Genomic DNA, 24,991 nt, shown 5'->3' on the forward strand with positions numbered 1-24,991 from the left:
GTCAAAAGCTGCTCCTTCGTGGATACCTGCAGGTGCATAAAACAATTGAATTATTTTGTTGCTGCAGAAAGTGTGCGAATTTTCACTGGCTCTACCCAAGCAGCAAATTTCCAACAGTTAAATTAAATTGTGGAGTTTTAGACACCTTTATACATAACATTACAAAAAACTACACTGGCGATTTCTGAAAAATTTCTTCAGGCCACTATTGAGCCCATTTTGTGTCTCTGTCCCCGAAACGACGTTGAACACGAACCTCTCCGGACAGCATTGCACTGGCTGGACACTAGATCATTTTCGGAAATGAAGATTGTTGGACCATGGTTGTGCACGTTGTTTGCACAGAAAGCCAAGAAAGTGTTATTGCAGTACCTGAAGTCAACCGGTCTTGGCGACCATTTATAGATTCAGTGCACACCTCCAAATGTGCGAGAAACTGTGCTCTATCTCTTTTCATCCCTATATCAGGGGTTCCCCAGTGCAGGGTAGCAAATTGGATGTGCGTCTGGTTAACCTCTCTGTCTTTCTTTTCTTGTTTCTCCCTCTCTCTTCAGACCACAAAATATATACTTGTAATGCCAAAAACAAAATTTGGAAAAATGCATTAAAGGAATACTGATGGCAAACTTTTATCTTGCTTTCCTTACCAACTCTGTAATCATGGCATGAGACCTAAGTTCTTCGAACAAACCAAAAAATATCATGAACAATTGTTTTTCATAAGACCAATCTAAAACATGCATCAAATGGAGAGTGAGTGGCTTCAGACATGCTCAGCTCTGTTCGTTTTGCACATCACGAAAGCTGAAGGAGGTGGTGAAGTGACATCAGCAGTGTGTGACACAGCCTAGGTGAAGTGGTCGCAAGCTACGCCGCGAATGTCTTGACGATAGGTTTAAACGATGGGATAATAGGAGAGACAAAATGAGAAGGGCATGCCATGTTCCGAGAGAAGCAACAGCAGGGGACAATCGCTTATTTCATGATGCGTGCAGAGAATCACTGACAAGGAGGAGGAAAGCACGGCCATTATGTCGTGTACCAGACAGTCGGTGATGCAGTCATTCTGTGGCTTGCGACTGCTGTGCACCAGGTTGATTAATGTGCACGTCAAGTGTTCTGTGATACCACATGACTACTACCTATGATTTTAGTGACACGTTGAAAACACACCCTGCACCATGTGCTCCCACGTGTGCTCACACCCACATGTGCTCGGGTCCGTGGTGTCGCAACACACCAAACGCCTGCAAATTGCAGACGCCCCTGCGGGAGAACACTTGCTCTGAGAGATTAACAAAGGTACAGTGACATGCACTAAGGTAGGAAGGTGATAACTAAGCAAAACGTTTCAATAAATTTTTAACAAGATTGAAAAAAAACTTAATGTAAAGGGCAAAGCATTGACAGCGATAAAAATATTTAGCATTGTGCTTGAATTCAATGGATGTTGTTCTAACTATATACAGGTGTGACAAAGTGTGATAAAGCATGCAAGAAAACTGCTGCAATGTAGCAGAACGACGCTCTGGAAGCGACCAGGCATCTCGCAATGCTGTCATGATGAGGTGCACCACCTGCGATGGCGCAGGCGTTGTTTGATGCTGCATCCGATGAGACCGACGCAAACCGTTAATCTTTGTCAGTACCCAGTAAAAGGATTAGATAGTTTTAGCTTGCCAGTTACTGTCCGTTCTTCCGAGACCAGTGTTTGCACAAAGTGGCTCAGCAGGAATGCTCGTTTGTGTGTACACCCGTGAGCAAAAGTATACGGACCACAGGGTCGCTGAAAAAACTGAATTTCTTCCTAATTAACAAGCATAAACTGGAATTGACGAGTACACTGAAAAGTTCGCAATGCCAAGTTTGGACTGCAGTCCTCGATTTCAAGTTGCGTTCACAGGCAGAGGAAAAAACCGGCTTTATCACGTAACCCCTGGTCTGTATACTTTTGTTCACGGGTGTACATAATGCTCACCAGCAGTAGAAGACAGAATGCTGCCCTATGTCCACTGCAGAGTAACTACATTCAGCACATACTCAAACGATTCATACTTAAAATTACTGCAGTGGTGCTTCTCCGAACAAACTTAAATCATTCTGTGTGCAGGTTTTTTTTGTGATGCGTTCATACTGCGACAAACATTTTCTCATTATTTCCTATGAGATACCTATTAATCAGTTTGTAAACATTGGTTAATCATGCAAAAAAAAGAATCGTAACACTTTAGAAGAAATTGACAGAGCATTTACCAAGGAAGCATGATGTTCAAGATCTAGATAGAGGCAGTGGAGGACAGAGGAAGGGAGACTACTTAAACAGGTGTTTACACCCCTGTGTACTTTTAGAGACACTTCACAGTTCAGTGTGAGTCATTCTGTAAAACGGTGACCCAGGAAGCACACTGACAGGGAGGTAAAGCAAGGGGAAAATGGTGGTCCAGCAACATTTAGGCCCAGGAAACATGTAGGCGCAGTCACGTGCGGATGTGCTGGATTCGTTCTGAAGAACACGATCTGCTCAATGAACAAAAAATCGTGAGCAAGGTCGGTTTGCTCCGTGAAATCTAAATGTCTGTGCAGCAAAGTGCCACTTAGCGAGGTACCACTGTATACTAAATAAATGACCTGTCAAGTTATTAGTAGGCACTTAACATTTCAATATACAGAAGCATACCAAAGAAAGCTTATTTTAACAGGTATTACTTCAGATGTCATTAGATAAATAAAATTAAAAAATACAAACATCACATTTTGCTCAGCAATAAACTATCTCGCTAATGGAGTTCGGCGTTCCTTGTAGCAGGGCTACAAGGAACGCTGTACGTGGCTCCAGATAAATTTTGAGTGCCTGAAGTACTTTAATAGTACTTCAGGCACAAGTGTTTTCGTATTATGTCCCAGTCGGCATGCAAATGCCACGGTTCGAGGTCAAATCCGTGACCTTGTGCTCACCGGACTCGCCCAAAAGCAATGCGAGGATCCTCAAATGTTGCATTTTATTGAAACATGATCTAAGTTGCCACTCACCCAAGGAGCAGTTTCTTCTGTCCACAAAGTCACACGAGCCTTACGCAAACTGTGGAAATTGTTTCAGCACATCTAAAGCTTTTTAGAAACTGCAAAGTGTTGGGCACAACAGCCAAGCCTGTCACCATTATTAATGGCTTTCGGCCAAAGGCACGGACTGTTGGGCCAGTGGGTCAGTCAAGGTGAAGCTGAAGTGCTAAGAAAACACGCAGAAAGGAAAGGAGGGACGAGTGCATAGTGCACCTTGTTATTGAGTATCGAGAGATAACTTCATATGCAACAGAAACATACAACCTCATTCATAGCCACCCTGTTTTGTCGTCAAAAACAGATTAGTCATATTCAATCCTCGGTATAAAGTGGAGCAGACAGTCAAGTCACATGCTAGCGCTCCTACGCTGCTATTCCTTGCGCACTGTATGAGGCAACAAGCTTCTGCAGATGGGCAATACATCCCTCATTCAGGGGTGACCCTAAAGGGGTGTGTCCAACCGCCCAATATATTCTGCCATTATCCTATTGTCACTATCCTGTTCTAAAATGACCCTGAAGACAAATGTTAAGCTCAACCAAATAAAGAAGGTTACACTCTTGGAATTACGAACAAGCCAGTCTTACTCAGAGTGGCTGCTTAGTAGTAACAGAAAGGACATAAAAACATAAGACAGACAGTGATGCCAAGTAAAAATTCCTGCACTCAGTCTCTGTGATGCTACAGGTTCTGCCGATGCCTGAGTGGCACTAGTTGATCGTGTATTAATTAAAAAAAAAAGGACGAAACCACATTCAGAAGCAAGGTTTCGCCTTCATTATCTCAGTTACCAATCAACGATTTCATGCTAAACAGGTGGCATTCTCAAATAGCATTGCATTAGACAGGACTTATTTATTGCTTAAGCTTGGCGTCCCTCCAATTATAACAATTATAACAGAGGGGACAATGTAAAACAAACTTCAAGCTGCACTATTTTTCCAGAAATAACATTACAAAATCACATTGAAGGTACGCAATCGCTAAATGCAGCATGTGCTTGGCGAAATTCATGTACGAATATGCTGCCATGCTTTGGTTAAACATGCATGGCTCCTAATTGGAAGGCCTGCAAATCTACAAGGCTTTTTGAAGGATCATGAGAGCTCAGCAATGTGTCACGTGCACACATAACAACAACAAAGCAGAACAATAATAACTCATACGGAATTGTCATAAACAAAATTACTTTTGCAAGTGCTTTATTGGCTGCCCTCTGCACATTTTGTCAAAAAAAAAAAAAGGCAATGGGAGGTAGTTAATGTGTGATGTTCTAGTGGTGCCATAAAACAAGGACATTGCACATTAGCCATGTTCACATTATGTGTATGCCCTATCAAGAATGTTGCATTTTTGTACACAGAATAGGTTTATCGAATAAAACAGCGTGCAACATTTACAAAAAGCATGCAACAAATTTATCTTATTTTAAAATTTCATTCATGTGTTTAGAAACACAAACTCGTCATGCGGTGTCTGTGAATGTGGTTGTCTGGAGTACAACACATAAACTGCAGTCTTATGACACTGCGCTGAAGCCACCATTAACTAGCATAGCATTACTACGTTAATGTGCTTAGATGTCGTTTACAGCGAAACATGCAAATAAACGTCTTTTTTTTTTTCATGAGTCTTGAAGCTGTCTTTTGCACAGCCAGCATAAGTGACTTGAAATTATTGTGGCTAATGTGCGACTAATGTCTATGGCACCAGGGAGCTTAAATGGAAGTGTAAAATGCATGGGTGCATTCACAATTTCTGCCTTTAACTATGTATGAAATGCAGATATGAAATTAAATCTATCAATGTTAAGTTCATTCTGTACTGTAACTCAAGCACTCCACATCCCCATGTGAAAAACTTCAAAAGCCGAACGAAGCACATCAAAACATTTATTGGTACATCAGCACCAACAAGCTCATGTGAAAGCTCAAGGACAAAAGCCCAACACATGAGGTATCCCAGCTCGTACATTTTTACAAGGCATGGTTGGAGAAACAGCGCACACAATCTTGCACAATCATCACACTGTGCTTTATGCACGTGACATTCCTTACAAATTACATTCATCCAAAATAAGTTTATGCAGTTCTACAGAACGAGTAACTGGAACTCTCTTGACTTCAAGCCTAGCACATTGCTAAACACAATGTACTGACCCCAGACAACCTGTCTGCAGTTAACTAAGGCCAATGATCATGGCCACGGCATCACATGGCATGGTCACATGGTGGCTATTAATGATTTATCACAGGTACTCACAATGTCAATCATCAGGACAACACAACTTAACTCTTTAATGCCCAAATTATTTCTGGAAGAAAGTACCAAATTTTCCAAATACTGTATGAGGCCATAATTTTTTCTGTCATTTTCATTCTGAAAATGTATTACTTAAGTGGTTTTTGCTAAAATTAAAGGGGGGGGGGGGGCGGGACTGTTCCTTGACAGTAGCTTTCCCTCAATGCCAACCGTAACAAGTCTTTGGCAGTGGGAGCACCCCAGCATTGGGCTGAACGAGTGTGACTTGTCATTGGCGATATTGGGTCCACCCCCCATGACGAGCACAGCTCGGGATTGGCGGTTAAAGCGTAACAGAAAGCCGGCCCAAGCAGCACACTCACTATCTCTTGAACATCACAACTCTCGCCATGAAGACAGGAAGAAGACTGCATCAAACATGCGAGACATGCAACCCACTCTGGCATTTCAATCAGCACGTTTGTGACTGACAAAAAAAATGTGGCACACTGCTTAGTAGCATCAGCGGTGTTCAGACGATGTATAGCTCTCCAAGTTCTTAATATTGTTACGGGGATAACGTTTTTTAGGGAGTATTGCTATATACAAGGTTTGGACAAGCAGCGGCGACGGATGCAAGGCTGTTGCGCGCCTCTGGCCACTTCGTCGCCGTCGTCTTCGTCCGACCGACAGTAGCAGCCCCTTCACTGTCTCGTGGCACTACCCCCCCGGGGCGAGAGCACCGATCCGGTGTTTGCTACGACGGACCAGAAGGTCCAGTTACGTACAGCTTAATTCTCGCAACGTGCATGATAGCAGAGGGCGGGGGCGCTGACGGCGCTGGCGCCGTGACTGGCTCGATCTCATACGTAATAACGTCGGTGACTTGACTTAGCACCCTGTAAGGACCATCATAGCGGGACAATAGCTTTTCGGAGAGACCGATGCGGCAGGACGGAGACCACAGTAGCACGAGGGCGCCTGGGGAGTAAGAAACGTCTCTGTGGCGACTATCATACAGGGCTTTTTGGGAAGCCTGAGACACTGTGAGCCGTTCACGAGCGATCTGGCGAGCTGTGTCGGCACGCGCTATGGCGTCGCGAACGTACGTGGTGGTTGAGCTGACAGGAAGTAAAGTATCGAGAGGCAGAGAAGGTTCACGTCCATACAGGAGATAAAACGGGGAGTAGCCAGTGGTGTCATGTCGGGATGAGTTGTAGGCGAAAGTAATGTATGGCAAAGTAGCGTCCCAATCGCTGTAATCGGCGGAGATGTACATAGAAAGCATAGCAGTCAGAGTTCGGTTCAGGCGCTCTGTGAGTCCATTTGTTTGCGGGTGATAAGCAGTTGTGAGCTTGTGGTGGGTAGAGCAGGAACGAAGGATGTCATCGATGACGCGAGACAAAAAGTATCGGCCTTGATTGGTCAGAAGCTGTCGAGGAGCACCATGATGCAGGTGAATGTCATGAAGGAGAAAGTCGGCGATATCCATAGCGCAGCAGGTTGGGAGGGCACGGGTAATGGCGCATCACGTTGCATAGTCGGTCGCGACAGCGACCCACTTGTTGCCTGATGTCGAGGTTGGAAAGGAGCCAAGAAGGTCGAGCTCAACACGAAAGAACGGTTCGGCAGGAATGTCTATAGGATGAAGCAGACCGGCAGATAACATAGCTGGCCTCTTGCAGCGCTGGCCTTTGTCGCAGCTAGCAACATATCGCTGGACGGAGCGATAGAGACCAGGCCAGAAGAAACGGCGCCTGACGCGATCATAAGTGCGGGTGACACCAAGGTGACCAGCAGTGGGCTCATCATGAAGCTGGCGAAGGACCTCTGACTGCAGATGGGAAGGCATGACAAGGTTCAGGGCCCTCAAGATGCATATTATGGCGGTATAAGGTGCCGTCCTCAAGGAAGAACAAGTGGAGTGAAGGGTCGGGTGTGGCGGAGTTGAGACGGTCGATGATAGACCGTAAAGCCGAGTCGCGGCGTTGTTCGTCCCGTATATTAATGAGGTCCGAGATAGACAAGACGCAGGCGCCGGTGTCTTGCTCGGTGACGTCAGGGAAATCCACGGGATGCCGTGAGAGACAGTCGGCATCTTGATGAAGCTGACCGGTCTTGTGCACCACCGAAAACGAGTATTCTTGCAGGCGTAGAGCCCAACGACCAAGGAGGCCTGTAGGGTCTTTGAGCGAAGAAAGCCAACAGAGGGCATGATGATCAGTTACGACGGTAAAGGTGCGGCCAAACAGGTAGGGACGAAATTTGGCGACAGCCCAGACAAGAGCAAGACACTCTCGTTCCGTGATGGTGTAATTCTTCTCCGGTGCGGACAGGAGGCGGCTAGCGTACGCAATAACGCGGGAGTGCCGACTGACACAATGGTTAGTGCCGGGTCAAGGAGCACACATACGAAAGTACCAAGTAAGCGCATGTGGATGGAGCATCCTCTCATCCAAGCATCATCCGCTAGACTATTCCATTCAGATCGACGTAGCCCCATTGAAAGCACGAATGCTCACACGTGCTTTCAAGAAAGCATCACGTAGCTCCCATTTATTTACTAAGCATTATGGACCGTGGCTCTTGTGTGCAGACAATAGTTACAATAAGTGGTTGCACGAGATAGATCTGATAAGCAGCACGGGCTAGTCAGACTGAACGTAATAGCCTAGCAAACAATGCTCAGACAAGAGGATGCTCTACGCATACGAGCTTACTTTCACCACTTTCGCATGTGCGCTCCACACCATGAATGTTATTATAACCAATTCAGTTTCACAGCTCTGCTGAAAACATGGGCTCCATGGCTGTCGCGAGAACTAACGGCGCTGCGATCGAGTCGCGTAACCGCAAGCGCTGCCGGTTGCGCGCCTTCTTTGCTGCAGCTGCGTCCCCTGTGGTTATGGTGCTGCGAATTTGCTGCGTCCTGTAGAAGTTCGTTCGGAGGTTTGAGTGCTCGCGCTGGTCTGTGGAGGTGTGAAGCCTGGCTTCAGGGTGTCTACCAAGTTGACATTTTCAGATTCCCTGAGTTTTCCAGGTTTTCCCTGAGTGATTTTGCTAAATTCCCTGAGTGAAACGGAACTTTCTTTTACATCAAGATGGGCTGACACCATGTTGCCTGATGCTGTCACTCTTTAGTAAGCATGTTAAAAAAAGCGAAGCATCTATTGCAATAGCAAATTAGTAGAGAGCTATACGGAGTAAGGATAGTAGTTTTATCAGCTGTATAAACTTAGACATGCAGCAGCACCAGCAACGCGCCGAACTGTTGTCGACGCCATCGGCGTTTTGCCCGCGTTCGCACCGAACGCGCACGGCGCTGGTGACTGTTGCCTGTGCCTCTGGGGGCGGCTCGGAAGTTTTCGACGAGATCAGAACGAGACACTCGTCGAGCAGCGTCCGAAGCCTTTACCACCTTCTCGCCTCACATTTTTATATAAATACGCATTTGGTGCCGCAGCTAAACGTCGCCTCCCCTCCCTCCCTCCATTACCGCAACTTGCGTTCCCTTTCAATTAAATTACAATTAATTTAGGGACGGACGAATAGTGGATTTGAGGTTGGAAGCGAATAGCGATTTGGTCAAATAATTTCGAATCGAATAGTTTGAACAGTATATATAACATATTACAGTAAAACCTAGTTAATTCGAATTTCACGGGATCGAAAAAAAAAAAAAATGTCCGAATTATCAGGGTATGCAGAAAACAATAAGCAAATGCTTACTACGTCAGCACGATTTTATTAGTATAATGTATGAGCAAATCCTTTCGCTATTTAGCACAAAAGCAGTGCGGAAGCTGCAATTCTCGTTATCTCGTGACTGATTGGCTCTCGCAGCGGCGATCGAGGCCTCGCGACTTCCTTCGCAGCACGGCTGCGGCGCGCGCCATCATTTCCGACACGCTTTGCACTACCGCGCGCACATCCCGATAATTTTTTCGCCAGTAAGCTCAACGCCAACGGATCGCCCGTCCATCGTGATGTAGCCGGTGCGCTTCATCCTCGACAGCTTTGCCCCGAGTCAAACCGAAACAACTGCTTGTCGCAACCGCGGCCGCTATCGACACGATTATGAACGGCGACTTTGCGGTGCTTAAGGGTATGGCCACGATAGCGGCAAAAACGCCCGCGTCATGCCGCGAGCGGCAACGCATCATGACGCGCGCGGCAAAAGCGGCAGGAATCGGGGGTTTTACGGCTTGCCGAGGGTGCCGAGACATAGCCTCCTCTATACATATAGAGGAGGCTATGGCCGAGAGCGACGAGGGTGACGTCACGGAGCCAATGGCAACCTTCAGATGAAATGGCGGTCGCTATCTATGCGATCATGGATGGCTACTACGCAGCTCTTTAGGCAAGCGGCCGACGTGCGTATTGAGTCAAAACGAAACTAAACGAAACCGCTGCGAAAGAAACCGCGGCAGCTATCGATGCGATGATGGGTGGCGACTATGAAATCCCGCGGCCAACGCGTTGTTATGCGCGGCGGTAAACGCAATAAAGGCACAAATAGGCACGAAGCGTTCCGTCGTTGCTGTCATTCAGGTACGATTTCCGCTGCTGACTATGGCCATGCGGACTCCGCCGCTTCGTTTCGGTTGTGCGCTGCGCCATTTCTGCTCTTCTGCGTCGCACATTTCAGGCTCTTTAATGCAAAAACATATAGCCTTCATGATTTCTGGTTGATGTATGGCAGCCATGACGTGAAGCATAGCCTCCGAGATGTGCACCGACCGTTCGTGGCTTTTGGCTGCCTAATCGGGACCGCTGAATAATTCAAAAATATTGAATCCATGAATTCGAATCGAAGCGAATAACGAACATAGAATTATTCAATGAAATATTCGACAATACCCTATATTCGCCCATCCCTACAGTAATTTTCCCTGATAGAGGCACAAATTCCCTGAGTTTTCCCTGAGTTTTTCCAGAATATTCAAAATCCCTGAGAATTCCCTGTTTTCCCGGTTTTCCCGGTTGGTAGACACCCTGTGGCTTGTGTCAAGCATGCGATATGCTGACCTATTTTGCACCAGGTTGAACAAGCGGCTACAAGTCGTCAGCTAAGTGCTAGTTTTATTGCATAAACATTCTTTGGCGAGTACCACAGGTCCATCAAGTGAGAAGTGTAATGTTTTGTACCAGCACAAAAATGCATAATTTGCGAACTTAAAAAGCACAACTGCGTGACACTCGCGCACAGACTTCTCTCGCAGATGTCTCATGCGAAACGCCTTTTCAAGGCCAACGTGACACAACCAAAAGGCCTACGAGTCCAACACGGGAACGTCGGCTTGTTTCAAATGTGTCCATCGGTGCCTGACCATGTGGGTTTGCTGCACAAAGCTCCTTTTGCAGACGTCGCAGGTGAACGGTCGCTTTTCGGTGTGGATTCTCTGGTGCTCAGACAGGTGGCACTCCTGGGAAAAGGCCTTGGGACAATGCGGGCACTTGAAGCATCGATCACCTAGGTGCATCTTGATGTGCCTTATCATCGAGCCCTTGTGAACGAAGCTCGCACCGCACTGGTCGCACACAAAAGGAGCATTTCTGCTATGGCTGCATAAGTGCCTTGTCAGCTGGTGCCGGACAGGAAACCTGAGAGGGGGAGACAAGACAGGGCAAATATTGAAAAAAAAAAATCAGGCAGAACTGATCTATGATGATTATCCAAGTGTGCAGATAGCCGAAACTCGTCATGTATGAGGCATGTACTTCAGCTGGGTTCCACTATTGCAGTTCCCTCTGGACATGATGCACAATCTGATGGCACCGCCATGAAGTCCATGCATACCCAATGGCACAAACACAGTGACCCGAGGCACTGACCCAATTTGGCAGCAATGAGGTTAAACTGAAGAGCAGCAAACACCCAGTGGCACGCACCCATGCTAGAGGCCCACATTTTTAGACTGCACTATCTCCGAGATTGGCCCATATTTTTGGTGGGATAGGTGGATAAGCTAGATAGAAGGAAATAAAACAGCTCCGAGTGTGCCAAGAATGCCATCTGCATTAATAGCGTGACACACATAAGACAGAAAGAAAGGAGATGAATAAAAACGATAATGATGCTAGCGCACAAAGGTTTAACTGATGCAATTGGTGTGCAGTGCGGTGGCTATCCCTTTGCTGGCACTCGATCTGCCAGTGCCAGCCAAAGCTATGTTAACACTGGACCGCACTGTGCATTTCATACCACAAGTGGAACAAACTGAAATCAACGGAGCTCATTTGTGTCTTTACCACTATTTTTTAAGGCAACAGCAAGTCGGACAACTTCGATGCCATTCCTGTTAGGTCTAGGTCAAAAGATGTTACGTATATGTCAAAGTACAGTATTTATCAATTCAACAGGCAAGCAGATGAGGAATTTGACTTGGACAACACTTATGGTAATGCGCCGAAAATTTTCAAACCCAATGGAAAAATGGTGCACGCTAGAATCGAGTAATAGTGGTAATCCGTGCAAAAAAACCACAATATAGAAACATGGACCAAGTAACATGGTTTGCTTTATAGTCATTTAAAAGAATATCAAAAAATTTTGGGATAGGCTACTCTAAAGATTTTAATTAACTATACAATAAGAAGAATCAACCCAGGAAGGCAAAGCTTTTTGAGAGAAAAATAGGCAAAAAAAAAAGAAATAAAAATTATGCAGGAACCATCGACAATGATCTGCATCTAGCTGTGCCCCTCCCATCTGCAATGTACAACTGTAATTTGAGGGTATAATAAATAAATTAAATAAATAAATGAATACATAAATAGATAAATAAATAAATAAATAAATAAATAAATAAATGTCAATGTAACGCGAGTGAGAAGATAGGGCGAACAAACAAATGTTTTGTTTGCAGAGTGTTAATACTATCCTTTTTTTTTTCTGGGGTTTTACGTGCCAAAACCAGTTCTGATTATGAGGCACGCCATAGTGGAGGGCTCCAGATTAATTTTTGACCACCTGGATTTCTTTAACGTGCATTAAAACGCAAGCACACAGGTGTTTTTGCATTTCGCCTCCAGCGAAATGTGGCCGCCGCGGCCATGATTTGATCCCGCAACCTGGTGTTCAGCAACGCAACGCCTTAGACAACTGAGCCACCGCGGCAGGTCTACTGACTATCGACCAGCAACCTATCATCAAAAAATTACGAAAATCGCTAGCCTGAGAAAGCTATTCACTTTAAAAATTTACTTTTAAAATGTTAATGTGCATGTGCACAAAATATTGGGTAATGTGCCCAAAATTCTGCAGTTTTAGGTGCCAGAACCACGATCTAGTTATGAGGCACGCTGTAGTGGGGGACACCAAATTAATTTTAACCATCTGGGGTACCTTAACATGTACAAAATGCATAAGCATTTTGTACATGTTAAGCAAAAGCTATAAGCATTTTTGCATTCCGAACCTATCAGAATTCGACTGCCAAGGCCAGGAATGAACCAGCGACCTCGTGCAAAGCTGCGCAATGTCATAGACACCGAGTTACCGAGGCGGGCACAGGTAATAGTTCACAACACATGAAACAAGTACATAAGCCTGCAGTAACCATGTCAAATCCTTAGTAGACAGCCATGAAAGCCAGACGCTGCTATTATTTTTTTTCACATTTCACATTGTACAAAGCTGTATGCGCAATAAATACTTCAGTTAGTAGGGCTACGTCTTCGTTTTATAAAACCCTCATGCTGCCTTCGTGCTATACTGTAACAATTTGAGCTTTCAGGCAACAGATATTTATGAAATGGCAAAGAATATATTCAAACTACGCACACAAGAGGGCACAAGTGGCAATGGAATCCAGGCTGCCCGTAGTGGATTCGCATGTGCTCTCGGAGCATGGGCTCGTGACTGCACAACTTGTAGCACAGCACGCAGCGGTACTGCCGTTTGTCGACATGGGAGCTCTCGTGTTCTGCCTTGTCTTCGGGGCTTGCAAATGCGGCACCACAGTGGGCGCACCAGAACGGCAACTGCCGCGAGTGCACGACGGAGTGCTGGAGCAGGCGTTGCGGCGTGTTGAAGAGCTGGTGGCAAAGCTCGCAACGATGGGGGAGGTCGGCTTCCTGTGAGCATTCAGTGTCTTGACTGCTGCCCGTTAGGTGTGAGGCAACGACATCATCTTCACAACGCTGCTCCCCAGCGACATCTTGAGGCTCGCTCTTAATGACAATGCTTGTAGATCCAATGTCTTCATACCCTGCAACACAGAGTACAGATGTAAATAGTGTGCTTAAGGTGATGGTGACAGTTAACCGTCGCTGTCACCATCCTATTTTAATGTTTTAAACCAAATTAAAATATTACACTTATGGTATCGTTAACAGGCCAGTCTTACCATAATTATTTGCTTAGTAATCTACTAGACCCAAAACAGATTACTAATTACCAAATAGTTAACTATTAGTAAAGAACAATCTACTAGACAAAACTGCTTTATCCATTCCGCTCAGTGCCCCTTCTTCGTAGTACAAAGGCCTCTCACAGAGATCTCTGGTCAGCCTTATCTTGCACCCGCCCTGCACCTGCAAGTTTTGCGATCTCAAAATGCAGCTCAGGAAAGAACGAGCTGCATAATAGCCCTTGCTGCAATCATGGGAGCACCAGCAAGCAGAAAATTCAGGACACCATCTCAAAAAGATGGCACGTCTCTGAAATCTTGCTTGCCTAACTTAAAGCACTAGGAAACCAGACCTTCTTAGCATACGCCTAGCAAGCCGTCAGCAGGAGTTTTACCCAATGCGATTTTACTCCATACATAATACTAAAAGCCACCGATAGCACTTCTAAAATACCACAGATTGTTTAAATCAGGCTTCAATTACGACACTTTTAATTATTTAAGTTTCGCATGCATGCTCAAAAGTGTCAGCTTACTTTTTTTTTTTTTGAGCTGCTGAAGGTTCATGCACATTAAACTTACTAAAAGCCAGCCAGATAAAAACTACTATAGGTTTTGCCCTTTTATCTTGGAGCACGGCATGCAGGTTTCCCAAATGCTTTGCATACTGTTAAAGAAAGCAGCCCGATGCTGCGTGAATACTGGTCATTGCTTAATTCATTTCAACCATCCACCAATGTTCTCAGCAAATGTCACATCTTGATTAATTCGCTCATCCACTCAATCCTTCATGATTCACTTCTCTGATTAAAAGATTAACAGTGGCAATTACAAAGAGTGTCCAAACAATACCATCAAAATACAAAGAAGGCAACAGAGTATAGAGCATGTGACTATGGCAAATTGAAACTTACTCATAAGACAGAGGCAGGCAAGCAATAGGTTTTAAATACAGATATATGTAGTAAGAAGTGCAATAATCAATGTCCTGAGCTCGGAAGCTCTGCTCAGCCTATTTATTCCAACATCTCCAAGGCCTGCAAACATATGCATGAATGATGGCGACTATCACAATGGGCTGCAAGGAAGCATCCTTACACGGTAATGTTGATTCACTCACGGTACCTTATGATAATATTCAAACCACAAAAGTTTAGCTAACGATTGTAGCTAGACACTTCAATACATAATTGTCCACAGAGCAAAGTGCACAATCAAAGCATATTTGACAACTGTAACGAAACTTGCAGCATGCACATTTAAACTTGCGCACACCATTGGGCATCATTACCATGATAATAATAATCATCATCAGCCTATATTTTATGTCCACTGCAGGATGAAGGCCTCTCCCTGCGATCTCCAATTACCCCTGTCTTGCGCTAGCGTATTTCAACTTGCGCCTGCAAATTTCCTAACTTCATCATCCCATCTGGTTTTCGGCCGACCTCGACTGCGCTTCCCTTCTCTTGGTATCCATTCTGTAACCCTAATGGTCCACCGGTTATCCATCCTACGAATTACATGGCCTGCCCAGCTCCATTTCTTCCGCTTAATGTCAACTAGAATATCAGCTATCCCCGTTTGTTCTCTGATCCCCACCGCTCTCTTCCTGTCTCTTAACGTTAGTCCTAAGATTTTTCGTTCCATCGCTCTTGGTGCAGTCCTTAACTTGCTCTCGATAATCAACAGCAGCCTATTTTTAGGTCCACTGCAGGACGAAGGCCTCTCCCTGCGATTCCAACTTGCGCCTGTAAATTTCCTAATTTCACACAGCAGCTAAAACCACATAATCACTGCCATGAAACACTGGTTCTATGCACCATCAGGAAAGGACACCGAACCACGAGTCTGGTCATGAGAACATAGTTGATGTGTCATTCTGGCAGGAGGCCTCCTCTCTTAGACGATAATGAAAAGGTCTTCTTATGCAATGCACCATCAGAACTGGCATATCTTAGAACATCAAGTAAGCCTGCAAGTATGACAACTGGTGTCCTAGATTCCCGGCCTACATAAATAGTTCTCAGTACTAATCTTTATCAGGCCAGACCTTAAGGGTACTATGTGATAACAACCAAAATTACAAAGCTGATGCTCAACTGTTAACTCTATCAACGCTTTCCTAGTCACCGATGAGTTAGTGCATTTTTCGCTCGGCCATATACATATCGCATCATTGCAAAAATCTTTTCTAGCACATGTTGCAGGCAAATGGCTGCTCTCCAGTGTGTGTTTTTAGGTGCCGACACAGGCAGAACTGCGTGAAGAAGGCATTGGTGCACTGTGGGCACTTGAAGTTCCGGCCATCTTGGAGCGTCCTGCTGCATCTTGTCGAAGACTTTCCTGGGGCGGAGGTTGCCCTAGGCTGGTCAGAAACACTACGAGCTCTTGCACTGTGCCTGTTTAGGTGCCTCGTCAACTGCTGCCTTCTGGGAAACCTGAGAGAAGTCAAAACAGAAATAGTGTTGACACAAACAGGATCAAAAACATAACATGGAAAGACAGACGGAACAATAATGTGGATAGAAAGTGAAAGGGTAATGAGGCTAACACAAAAGAATTTAATTGATGCAGTTGGTCTGCGTGCCGAGACACAACTGGAACAACCTCAGGCAAATAATGACCATTTGCATGTTTATTGCCATATGGCAGATTAGGCTATTTGTTAAAGTGACAGCAAATTGGGTAGCTTGGGTTGCATTGGACAATTGATTGATTGACTGATTCACTCACAGTGTTTAAGGTTTTAAACCAACATTGGGGCTGTGAGAGACCCCATATTGACTCTATCGATCAATCCCGCGGGCGCTGCCATGTTTTATCACTTGGTGACGCGTCCAGTGCTTGCCTCAACTGCCTCCATGTTTACAATGGATGTGTATGACGCCGGTGCGGCTTAGCAAACCTCTGTTTCGGGAGATATCGTAGACGGTGACAGGGTGGACGACACGAAGCTTTGGCCGCAGTTTCAGAGAACATGCAAAAGCGCTTTCGGAGCTTATTAAGCTAAATCCAAAGGACACGAGCAGCATATATGGTGCTTGATCTAAAAGCGGAGCTTAATATGTATTCGAAGCTATCCAAACTTCCACTAAGCGAAGCTATCCACTGATGAATTGAATCAGGATTATAGTGTTTTGGTTTTCGTTCTTTATTTGGCAAATATTTTGAAGCAGCAGCTTGTCATGTTTCCGACTGCACACAGCCTTGTGCACACAGCGGTACTGCCGCTTGTCGACATGTTTGCTCTCGTGTTCTGCCTTGTCCTTGAGGCATGCAAATGCGGCACCGCAGTGGTCGCACCAGAATGGCAGCTCCTGTGAGTGCACAACAGTGTGCTGGAGCAGGCGTTGCGGTGTGTAGTCTTCTTTCTCGCATTCAGTGGCTTCCCATTAGATGCAAGGCTGCACCTGTGGCATCTTCACGGATGGATGGATGGATGCTATGAGCGTCCCCTTTGAAACGGGGTGGTGGGTTGCACCACCAAGCTCTTATTATTTTACCTAATGTCCTACCTTTACTTTTGAGAAAACACACAAATACAAAGAATTCCAAGCATCAAACTTTTTGAACCATTACTGGGAACTCTGTTTCTGTACGCCTCCGTTGTTTGTGGTCTTATGTTAGCCTCATTACCCTACTCTTCTGCCACCAAACCTCCAACCACCTCTTACTAATCTCTATAGCGGACATGTTTACTTCCTGAACCCAAGGGCTTCAAGGAGGTCAGAGGAGCCTAGACTGGCAGCTGATAGATTTCTTCACATTCCAATAAAACATGTTCCATCGTTTCCCTAGCTTTACCGCAGCAAGCGCATGCATCTTCATCCTTGGTGTACCTCGCTTTATAACCCATGACGCTGCTCGCTAACGCCACCTGCAGGCTCCTTCTTAATAGCAATGCCTGTAGATCTAAGGTCTTTGGGACCTGCAAGATTGAATAAGAAAGATGTAAACAATGTGCTCTAGTTAACATCACCATATTATTTGAAAGAGACTGAAGAGAAGCGTTAAGGGGCCGTATTCTGAAACGTTCCACTTCGGCGATAGTTGCGTTCAATAAGTAAACTGGCTGCTTACCCGTGACGTCAGCATGCGCTACCAACATGCGCTCTCGAACGCTTTGCAAAACACACGAGAGGGCGCACCGTGCGAGTGCAGAGCGGTTCGGGTGTGTTGTTTTCGAATGTGTCGGCTGCAGTATGACACAGGCGTGTTCGTTTATTCAATACATGTTGGGAGCACGCACTGACACCATGACGTCAAAATGACGTACACCGGAACTACTAGGTGGCGCGACTTATTTTCCAGTTTTGCTCAACCAGCCAATCAGCGCGCACCTGAAGGCGAAAAGCAAAATATCGCCAAAGTAGAACGTTTCAGAATACGGCCCAAGCTTATTAAGATTAACAGCATTAACTACTAGAATTCCAAACAGGTCAGCCCTACCACGAGCAGAGGTTAATATATAGGGGAAAGCACATAAAAATGAAAGTGTGGATGCGACACCAATAGTTACGACAGCACTGTAAAAAGCATGCAGTCTTTGCCAAATAAAGATGGGAGACTGTTTCATGTGAAAGCTGTCCATGCTATAATTGCTCCATTCAAAACAAAGGCCTTCAGTTGATAATCATCACTTTGGAGCGATGCATGCCAGTCTTTGTTTTTCTGTGCTTTGTGCAATTGTGCCACCATGGAAAGATGCCATGAATTGCCAGATGCCAGCTTGTGAATTTGGCATTGTAGGTTTCTTCAGTATGACAATGCTTGCCCATGCCCTAACCTGAAAACTCTAATGGCAACTGCGAAATTTCATTGAATGTTGCTTTCCCACTCGCTGAATGCACCATATGCAAGATGAGAGCACAATTCAAACAGCGAGGACTAAGACAGACATAGATTCATATGCTCGACATTATCTTGTACAGGAAATTCATGCATCCTATGCATTTACACTGGTGAAAAGCCGTGTTATCTGACAGACACTAGGCAGAGAAATGTGGAAGACATGCAGTCATTCTTTACGCGAATTTCACGTGTTTTGGACAAACAGCATTCAAAGAAATGTGCAGGGCATTATTTTTTGGGAGAAGCCCTTGAATGCAGATGGTGCAGCCCTTATACGCCTGTGACACATCTCTTGTGTTTGAAATGCCTGGAACAGATGCCTATACTATACTCATAGAATGAAAACACGGCAGGTTTTAAATAGAACACTAAATAAGCCCCGTTTCTCGAAAGTGCAAGGTTACATTGCTATGCATCAAGTCGCTAAAGGCAACATGCACTCGGATCGAAGCATAAGGGCGAGAAATATGCCGATGTGACCCACACTGGAGATGAGGGTAATCGAGGGTAACAATAATATGCACATTGGTTAGGCCTAAATTGACATGTTTCATTCGTTGAGCACTGTATAGCACTGCAGTTTGGTCTCAGAAAGATGTGTCAGCAGTGGAAGCAGCTATCCACCTTAGGCTGTAAACAATTACCATCACTTCCAGCATCTAAGTGCTCGGAATCTGTTTATAGAAAAATTCTGCTTAAATACTTGTTACGACACCTTCCATAATCAGAGAGAGATTAGACTGCTTTGAAACTGAGCTCTTTAACACTGTGTGATGAAGAATTTTTAAATGGCAATTGTCAGTCCTTATTATCTGTGTAATAGAACATGCGGGGGCTTTGACAAAGTGTCACGCAATTTTGTTAAATCGGTGCAAGTGTCTGGAACGTGGAACAAGAATAGGTGCCTACCAGATAATGTTGACGATACCATCACAAATCCAATCATGTACTCTTACAAATGATACAAATTAGGAGCCTGACACATTAGTCCCATTTATGCACACTTATTTATTGCATGCAATTAGCACGAGATTGCGCTTTTTATGTTGCTAAATGGCACTGATCCAAGCATTTTCTACATACATTTTTTTTTTCAATCAATGTTATCCCACTGTCCTTGTGTACAAGTGGTTATGAAAAGTTATTCTTTTCCCCTATACTTCGCCTATGGTCTAAAATGCACTCAAAATGCCATTCCAATTCTTTTCAGTAGCTAGAGCCATCTAATATCACGGCCGAGGAGTGTAAAGATGATGGTACAAAAACATTTACGGTGCGATTTCAAAGTGCGAGTGATGCAGAGCTAAAAAAAGAAAAAAAAAAAAAAAACTTCAAACAATCTTGCTTGCACTAACCAGCAAGCAGGCCAGTTCAGTCTGTGCCTTATTCTATTCAAAGGTTCAGCACTGCTGGTTGTCATGACTTGAGGCACTAACTGTAGAGCAGGAATTAAACTGTGTTCGTCACTACCACCATAAGAAGTGGTGCGAGGATTAATTGGACCGCATTCAACACAGGTTTTCATACGTGGAACCACTCATACACAGAAGCAAGTGTTTAGTTCCTGTTGTTTGCTAGACATGCGAGCTAGCGCTAAAGTGACTTAGTTAAAGTAGGACCATGCTCCAGTACTCTGAACACTGAAGGCAGAGTGGAAGATAGCAGCAACTGGTTCATTGCTACAACAGGAACAAATAAAATGATATCGTGTGAACACTCCAGCATAGAAGTAGAACTGATGACACCCGCAGTGCCCATTTCCACACAAGGCCATTAAGACCACACAAATCTTGAATACATGGCTAAGTTCAATGCAAAGAATCTCAATAATGGCGACAGGACACAAATTCCATGTGGCAACTTTCACGGTGTTTTCTGCGTACAAGACTCCCTCTCAAGTGAAACTGTATGTCTTCTCTTCACAATGCAAATCAATCAAGCTGCCTCAGACCTCAAAATCTTGCCAATATCTTGCCACGTAAGAGCACTCATTAACACAATGCAATAGCCATAGGTTATCTGCATGCCCTCTTGGCTGCAGTAACAAAAAGAGATCATTCATGGTCGTGCAAACTGCTACACTTATCCTGCAAAGGTTCAGAATGTAAAGAAAAAAAAATGTCGGACGGTGATTCAATATCCAGTTGAAGTTGAAAAAAAAATCACCGCATATCCACGGGGTGAATGATGATGAGTGGGCGAAGCTCCGGAGGGAATCATCGGTAAACCGTGAATCTTCCGTGTAATTCGCCCAGTCTCGCCGCACTAAATCGAACGAATGACTTCCACCAATGACACGCGCCATTCATTATAATTGCACCATCTCCCGCTTAAGGGGACGCTAGCTCAAACACCTTTGAAACGTGCAGTACTCTCTAGTAAGGGGGAGAGGCCACAGCGTCTTACGCAGCCGTTTACACATGCCGGAACGCGCACCGCGTTTGCCGACGCCATCACATGACTGCTGAGAGAGTATAACCCCCGTATTCATAAATGTTCCTCGACTTGAACTTGACTTGCCACCGCCTTCAACGTGTTTCGAAAAAAAAATCTGCATTTTTTTTTTTTGCAATGTGAGAAAAAGAAACGTTGTGCACTTGGTACCTTGGTAAGCAGTACCTTGATACAGCTACCACTTAATACACTGCAGCTGCCTCCAAACTTGCTACCACATTTACCAACTAAAACAAGGTTTATTAAACTTTGATGTGTTTATTCTGAACAAGAAAAAAAATTTGGTGCTGGAAGCTCTTAATTTTTCTTTGCCCTAATTTGCAACTACAGAAGAATCAAGTACACATAATATGTGTGTAAGAGCAAGGGTTGTACTGTGGGAAGATTGCAAGTGCGTGAAAACTGAGGGTCCCAATACAGAACCGCTAACCACTACACACTGCCTCACAACACAGCTGAACCACATCGTCACAGCCATCGACCACTGGCTCTATGTATCATCAGCTGAAGACAGCAAAGTCATGTCTGTTTGGAAGAACATATTATGCCATTCGATGGAAAACCTTTTGACTTAAACACGGGTAGAAAGGTGATTAAGGTTTAAGACAACCATAATACCTACATGAATGACACTAGGTGACTTACTTTACTGGTCTGTATACAAAGAATTAGGTACGTAATCTTTCTGAGCGAGGACGTTATGAGAATCATACCACAAGGCAAACACAAGGCAAACACAAGGCTAATGCTTGATTGCAGACTCCATCTACACACTCCAGGGCAGGCACAGCCTCATGATGCTCTTGTGCCTGTTCATGCCTCACTGACATCCCACCAGTGAGGTCATGTCATAGCCAAACAGGGACGAAACACAACAACCCAGACAGTCACGAGCAGTTATTGGCCTGTTCGATATCTGTGCACATTCAAGTGGGATAGCTGCACGAACTTCTCGTCACAGACGGGACAGGTGAAGGGGCGCTCTCCCGTGTGGATCCTCTCATGCTCCACGAGATAGCCCCACTGGAAGAGAGCCTTGGGGCAGTTTTCGGACGCCCTGGTGAATCTTGCTGTGCCTAGTCAGCAACTCCTTGTGCAGAAATGCGGCCTCCCACTGCTTGCATGCGGTTCGTAAGTGCCTCGACAGCTGGTGCTGCACGGGAAACCTGAACGGTCGGGGAAAAACAAATGTGAGCGAAACGCAGCTGCAGCCCAAGGAGAATTTAAAGGGGGCCCCTGCAACATTCTCGCGACTAGTTTGCATCTACATGCACTCACTAGCTAAAACTAGACGTTTGACGCATTCCAAAACATTGTTGATGTTGGCTTGTAAAAGAGGCACGACAAAGAGATCGAACAGGTTCGGCTACAGGCAGCAGCAACCTGAGAATGCAATAGCAAATACTACCACATTTACTCAATTCTAATCTGCACTTTTTTCCCCTGAAAAATGTACTTAAAGTGAGATGTGTGCAGAGTATAAAGCTAAAGCTATGATAGTGACAAGCTGTCATCAATGAAATAAAGAATTAACGCAATCTAATCCAATTCACATGTCAGTACAGGTGTGGTCACTGTGATAGCCACATGCTCACTTCACGAGTTCCTTAGGCTACCCCGATCTGCAAGGCGTTTGAAAAAATAGGTTGAGATTGCCAATGATACTCAAGTTAGACGAAACTAAAAACTCTACTGATATATATATACAACTTTTTGTTCACTGATCAACCACTTATCCTACATCAGAAGCACCTGATTTTGCTTACTAAACGGCCTGATGGGCTAGCACGACAATTATGGTTTGTTCTTGGACACTGTGGAGATGCACGACTCTCACGCGTCCCCTGATGTTGTTCTCCCCGCATGGCTCCCGTTTCCTGTAATCCGGCTTCGCCGCGTGGCTTTACGGTGGCGAAGGTCGGTGTAGTTGCAGCGTATTTCGAGAGATGGCACGAGTGTTGCGCTGCTAACACCTCCTAACGGCGGGGTTACTTGGGCACAAAAAGAAGAAGGCGCTTCCTCTTGGACATGGGATCGGTGAGCGATGCGGACATTCCGCGCGTGAGCCGATCCACGCTTCACGAGACCGTCTCGCGAGGGTAGGAGCAGGACACCAGTATGGACGAACACGGATCGTTCGAAAGCGCCACTGTTCGCGTGACAGTACACGTGAACGATTAGCCGTTGGTGTTTAGCAAGCGGGCGAATCTATTCACTAGCTATCCAGTCGCGGTGAGTCGGACTTCCTTGATTTGTCGCACGCCCATGTGAATGTTGTATGGGTAGTAATTCGGCTAGCATGCATTAGTGTATGAAAGGTGCAATAAATGCCCTTTTGATTGTTTGCACTACTGTGTTGTCGTTCCTAATTTAAGTGCTGTCCCCTTCAAAGTAGTCCCCTCTACTGGCAATGCACTCCTTCCCATCTTTTCTTCCATTTTTGGAAAGCCTCCTGGAACGCACTTTCTGGAATGGCGTGCAGGTCTTTTCTTGAATTGTCCTGGATCTCCTCTACGGTTTGCAAACGACGTCCTTTCAAGGTTGTTTTCAACTTGGGGAATAGAAAAAAGTCCGCTGGGGCTAGGTCAGGAGAATATGGTGGGTGGGGCACAACAGGAGTGTGGTGTTTCGCAAAGTAGCTGCAGACAAGGAGCGACGCGTGAGCTGGAGCATTGTCATGATGCAACATCCAAGCCTGATTTTCCCACAATTCAGGCCTCTTACTGTGCACAGAATCTCTCAAACGTGCTAGGATTCCCTGGTAAACTTCTTTGTTTACCATCTGACCATGTGGCACAAATTCCTGATGGACAATGCCTTTGCAGTCAAAAAACACAACCAACAACACCTTCATTTTTGACCGACTTATGCGTGCTTTTTTTGGACGACGAGAACTTTTGGCCACCCACTGCGATGACTGCACTTTCGTTTCAACATCATAGCCATAAACCCATGTCTCATCGCCTGTTATGATGTTCTTAAGAAAGTTTTCATGGCGAGCAGTTCCTGGCTGATTTCAACACGGGTCTGCTTCTGTTCGTCAGTCAACAAACGCGGCACAAATTTTGCACTGACACGACGCATCCCAAGTTTGTCACTCAAAATTTCATGACCATGACGCTATGCTGATAACCACTTCGTCAGCGACTTCTCGAACAGTCAAACAACAATTTCCACGAATTACAGTTCGAACTCTCTCGGCGTGGTCATCATCTGTGGATGTGGAAGGTCGTCCAGGCTTGGGATCGTCACCCGACCGACATTCTTACATCTTCAAAACGCTTGAACCAATCATAGCATTGCGCACGACTCATACAGTCCTCCCCGTATGCTTGGCTAAGCAACTTAAATGTCTCTGTGAAAGATTTCCCAAGTTTGTAGCAGAACTTCACACACACGCTGTTCTTCCAATTCCTTCATTGTCACTTTGGCAACAATCCGCAGAACAGCTTGTTCATGTGCTCACTTCAGCAGCTGTAGCTCGCCAACTAACGGTCAGAGCGAAATGCGGCAAATGGCAGTTTGTTGTCCAAACCTGCTGCTACATGCGCTCAGTAGCCGCAGCGCGCTCCCTCTGCCAGTTGGCGCACTATTTCAAAAGTTCGGTGTCTTTTTGAACACACCTCACATATTGTGCAGACTGGAAGTGTGATAAGTGTTACTAGGAAACATGTGCACACAATGACACAGCGCATAACTTATCACACACCGCATGTGTAGCTGAAGTTGCTAAAAAGTTACCTGCAAATTTTATACTTGCTTCTATAAATGCTTGTGGACGATTTACAAGCTTCACTTCTGCTTGCTTGATGCATCAGCATCAGCTCACTGTTCCATTTGATAAACATTCCAACTGCTATTACAATACTTGTCCATTTCTTCAATATAATTGTTTTTTCATTGTAGTGGCATGGAGGTTGCCAGAGACACTCTAAAATATGTGTAAAAGTGTTTCAAGCTTCTCAGGCAAAATGTACCATCGACTTGCTATGGCAGGAAAAAAGATGCAGGAAAATGTCTTCATATT

At 45.1% G+C, this 24,991-nt stretch overlaps 1 protein-coding gene across 1 annotated transcript; it reads right to left on the reverse strand.

The window, feature by feature from the left end:
* Positions 1 to 10,575: 10,575 nt before the first annotated feature.
* Positions 10,576 to 14,941, reverse strand: LOC119431610 (zinc finger protein OZF). The gene is made up of 3 exons (XM_049657943.1): positions 14,932 to 14,941; positions 13,089 to 13,515; positions 10,576 to 10,906 (listed from the first exon to the last, which is right to left on the reverse strand). Exons 1-3 carry the CDS (start codon positions 14,939 to 14,941, stop codon positions 10,576 to 10,578), a joined length of 768 nt encoding a protein of 255 aa, XP_049513900.1.
* Between the last annotated feature and the right edge of the window lie 10,050 nt (positions 14,942 to 24,991).

This window comes from Dermacentor silvarum, chromosome 10, assembly GCF_013339745.2.
Source record: "Dermacentor silvarum isolate Dsil-2018 chromosome 10, BIME_Dsil_1.4, whole genome shotgun sequence".
Classification (NCBI taxonomy): domain Eukaryota; kingdom Metazoa; phylum Arthropoda; class Arachnida; order Ixodida; family Ixodidae; genus Dermacentor; species Dermacentor silvarum.

Excerpts from the sequence above, each read along its gene's own strand:
- LOC119431610 (XM_049657943.1), bottom strand. Across the intron at positions 10,907-13,088 it reads TGCCACTTGTGCCCTCTTGT|GTTTCCTGTCCGGCACCAGC; the intron begins GTGCGTAGTTTG and ends TCCCCCTCTCAG.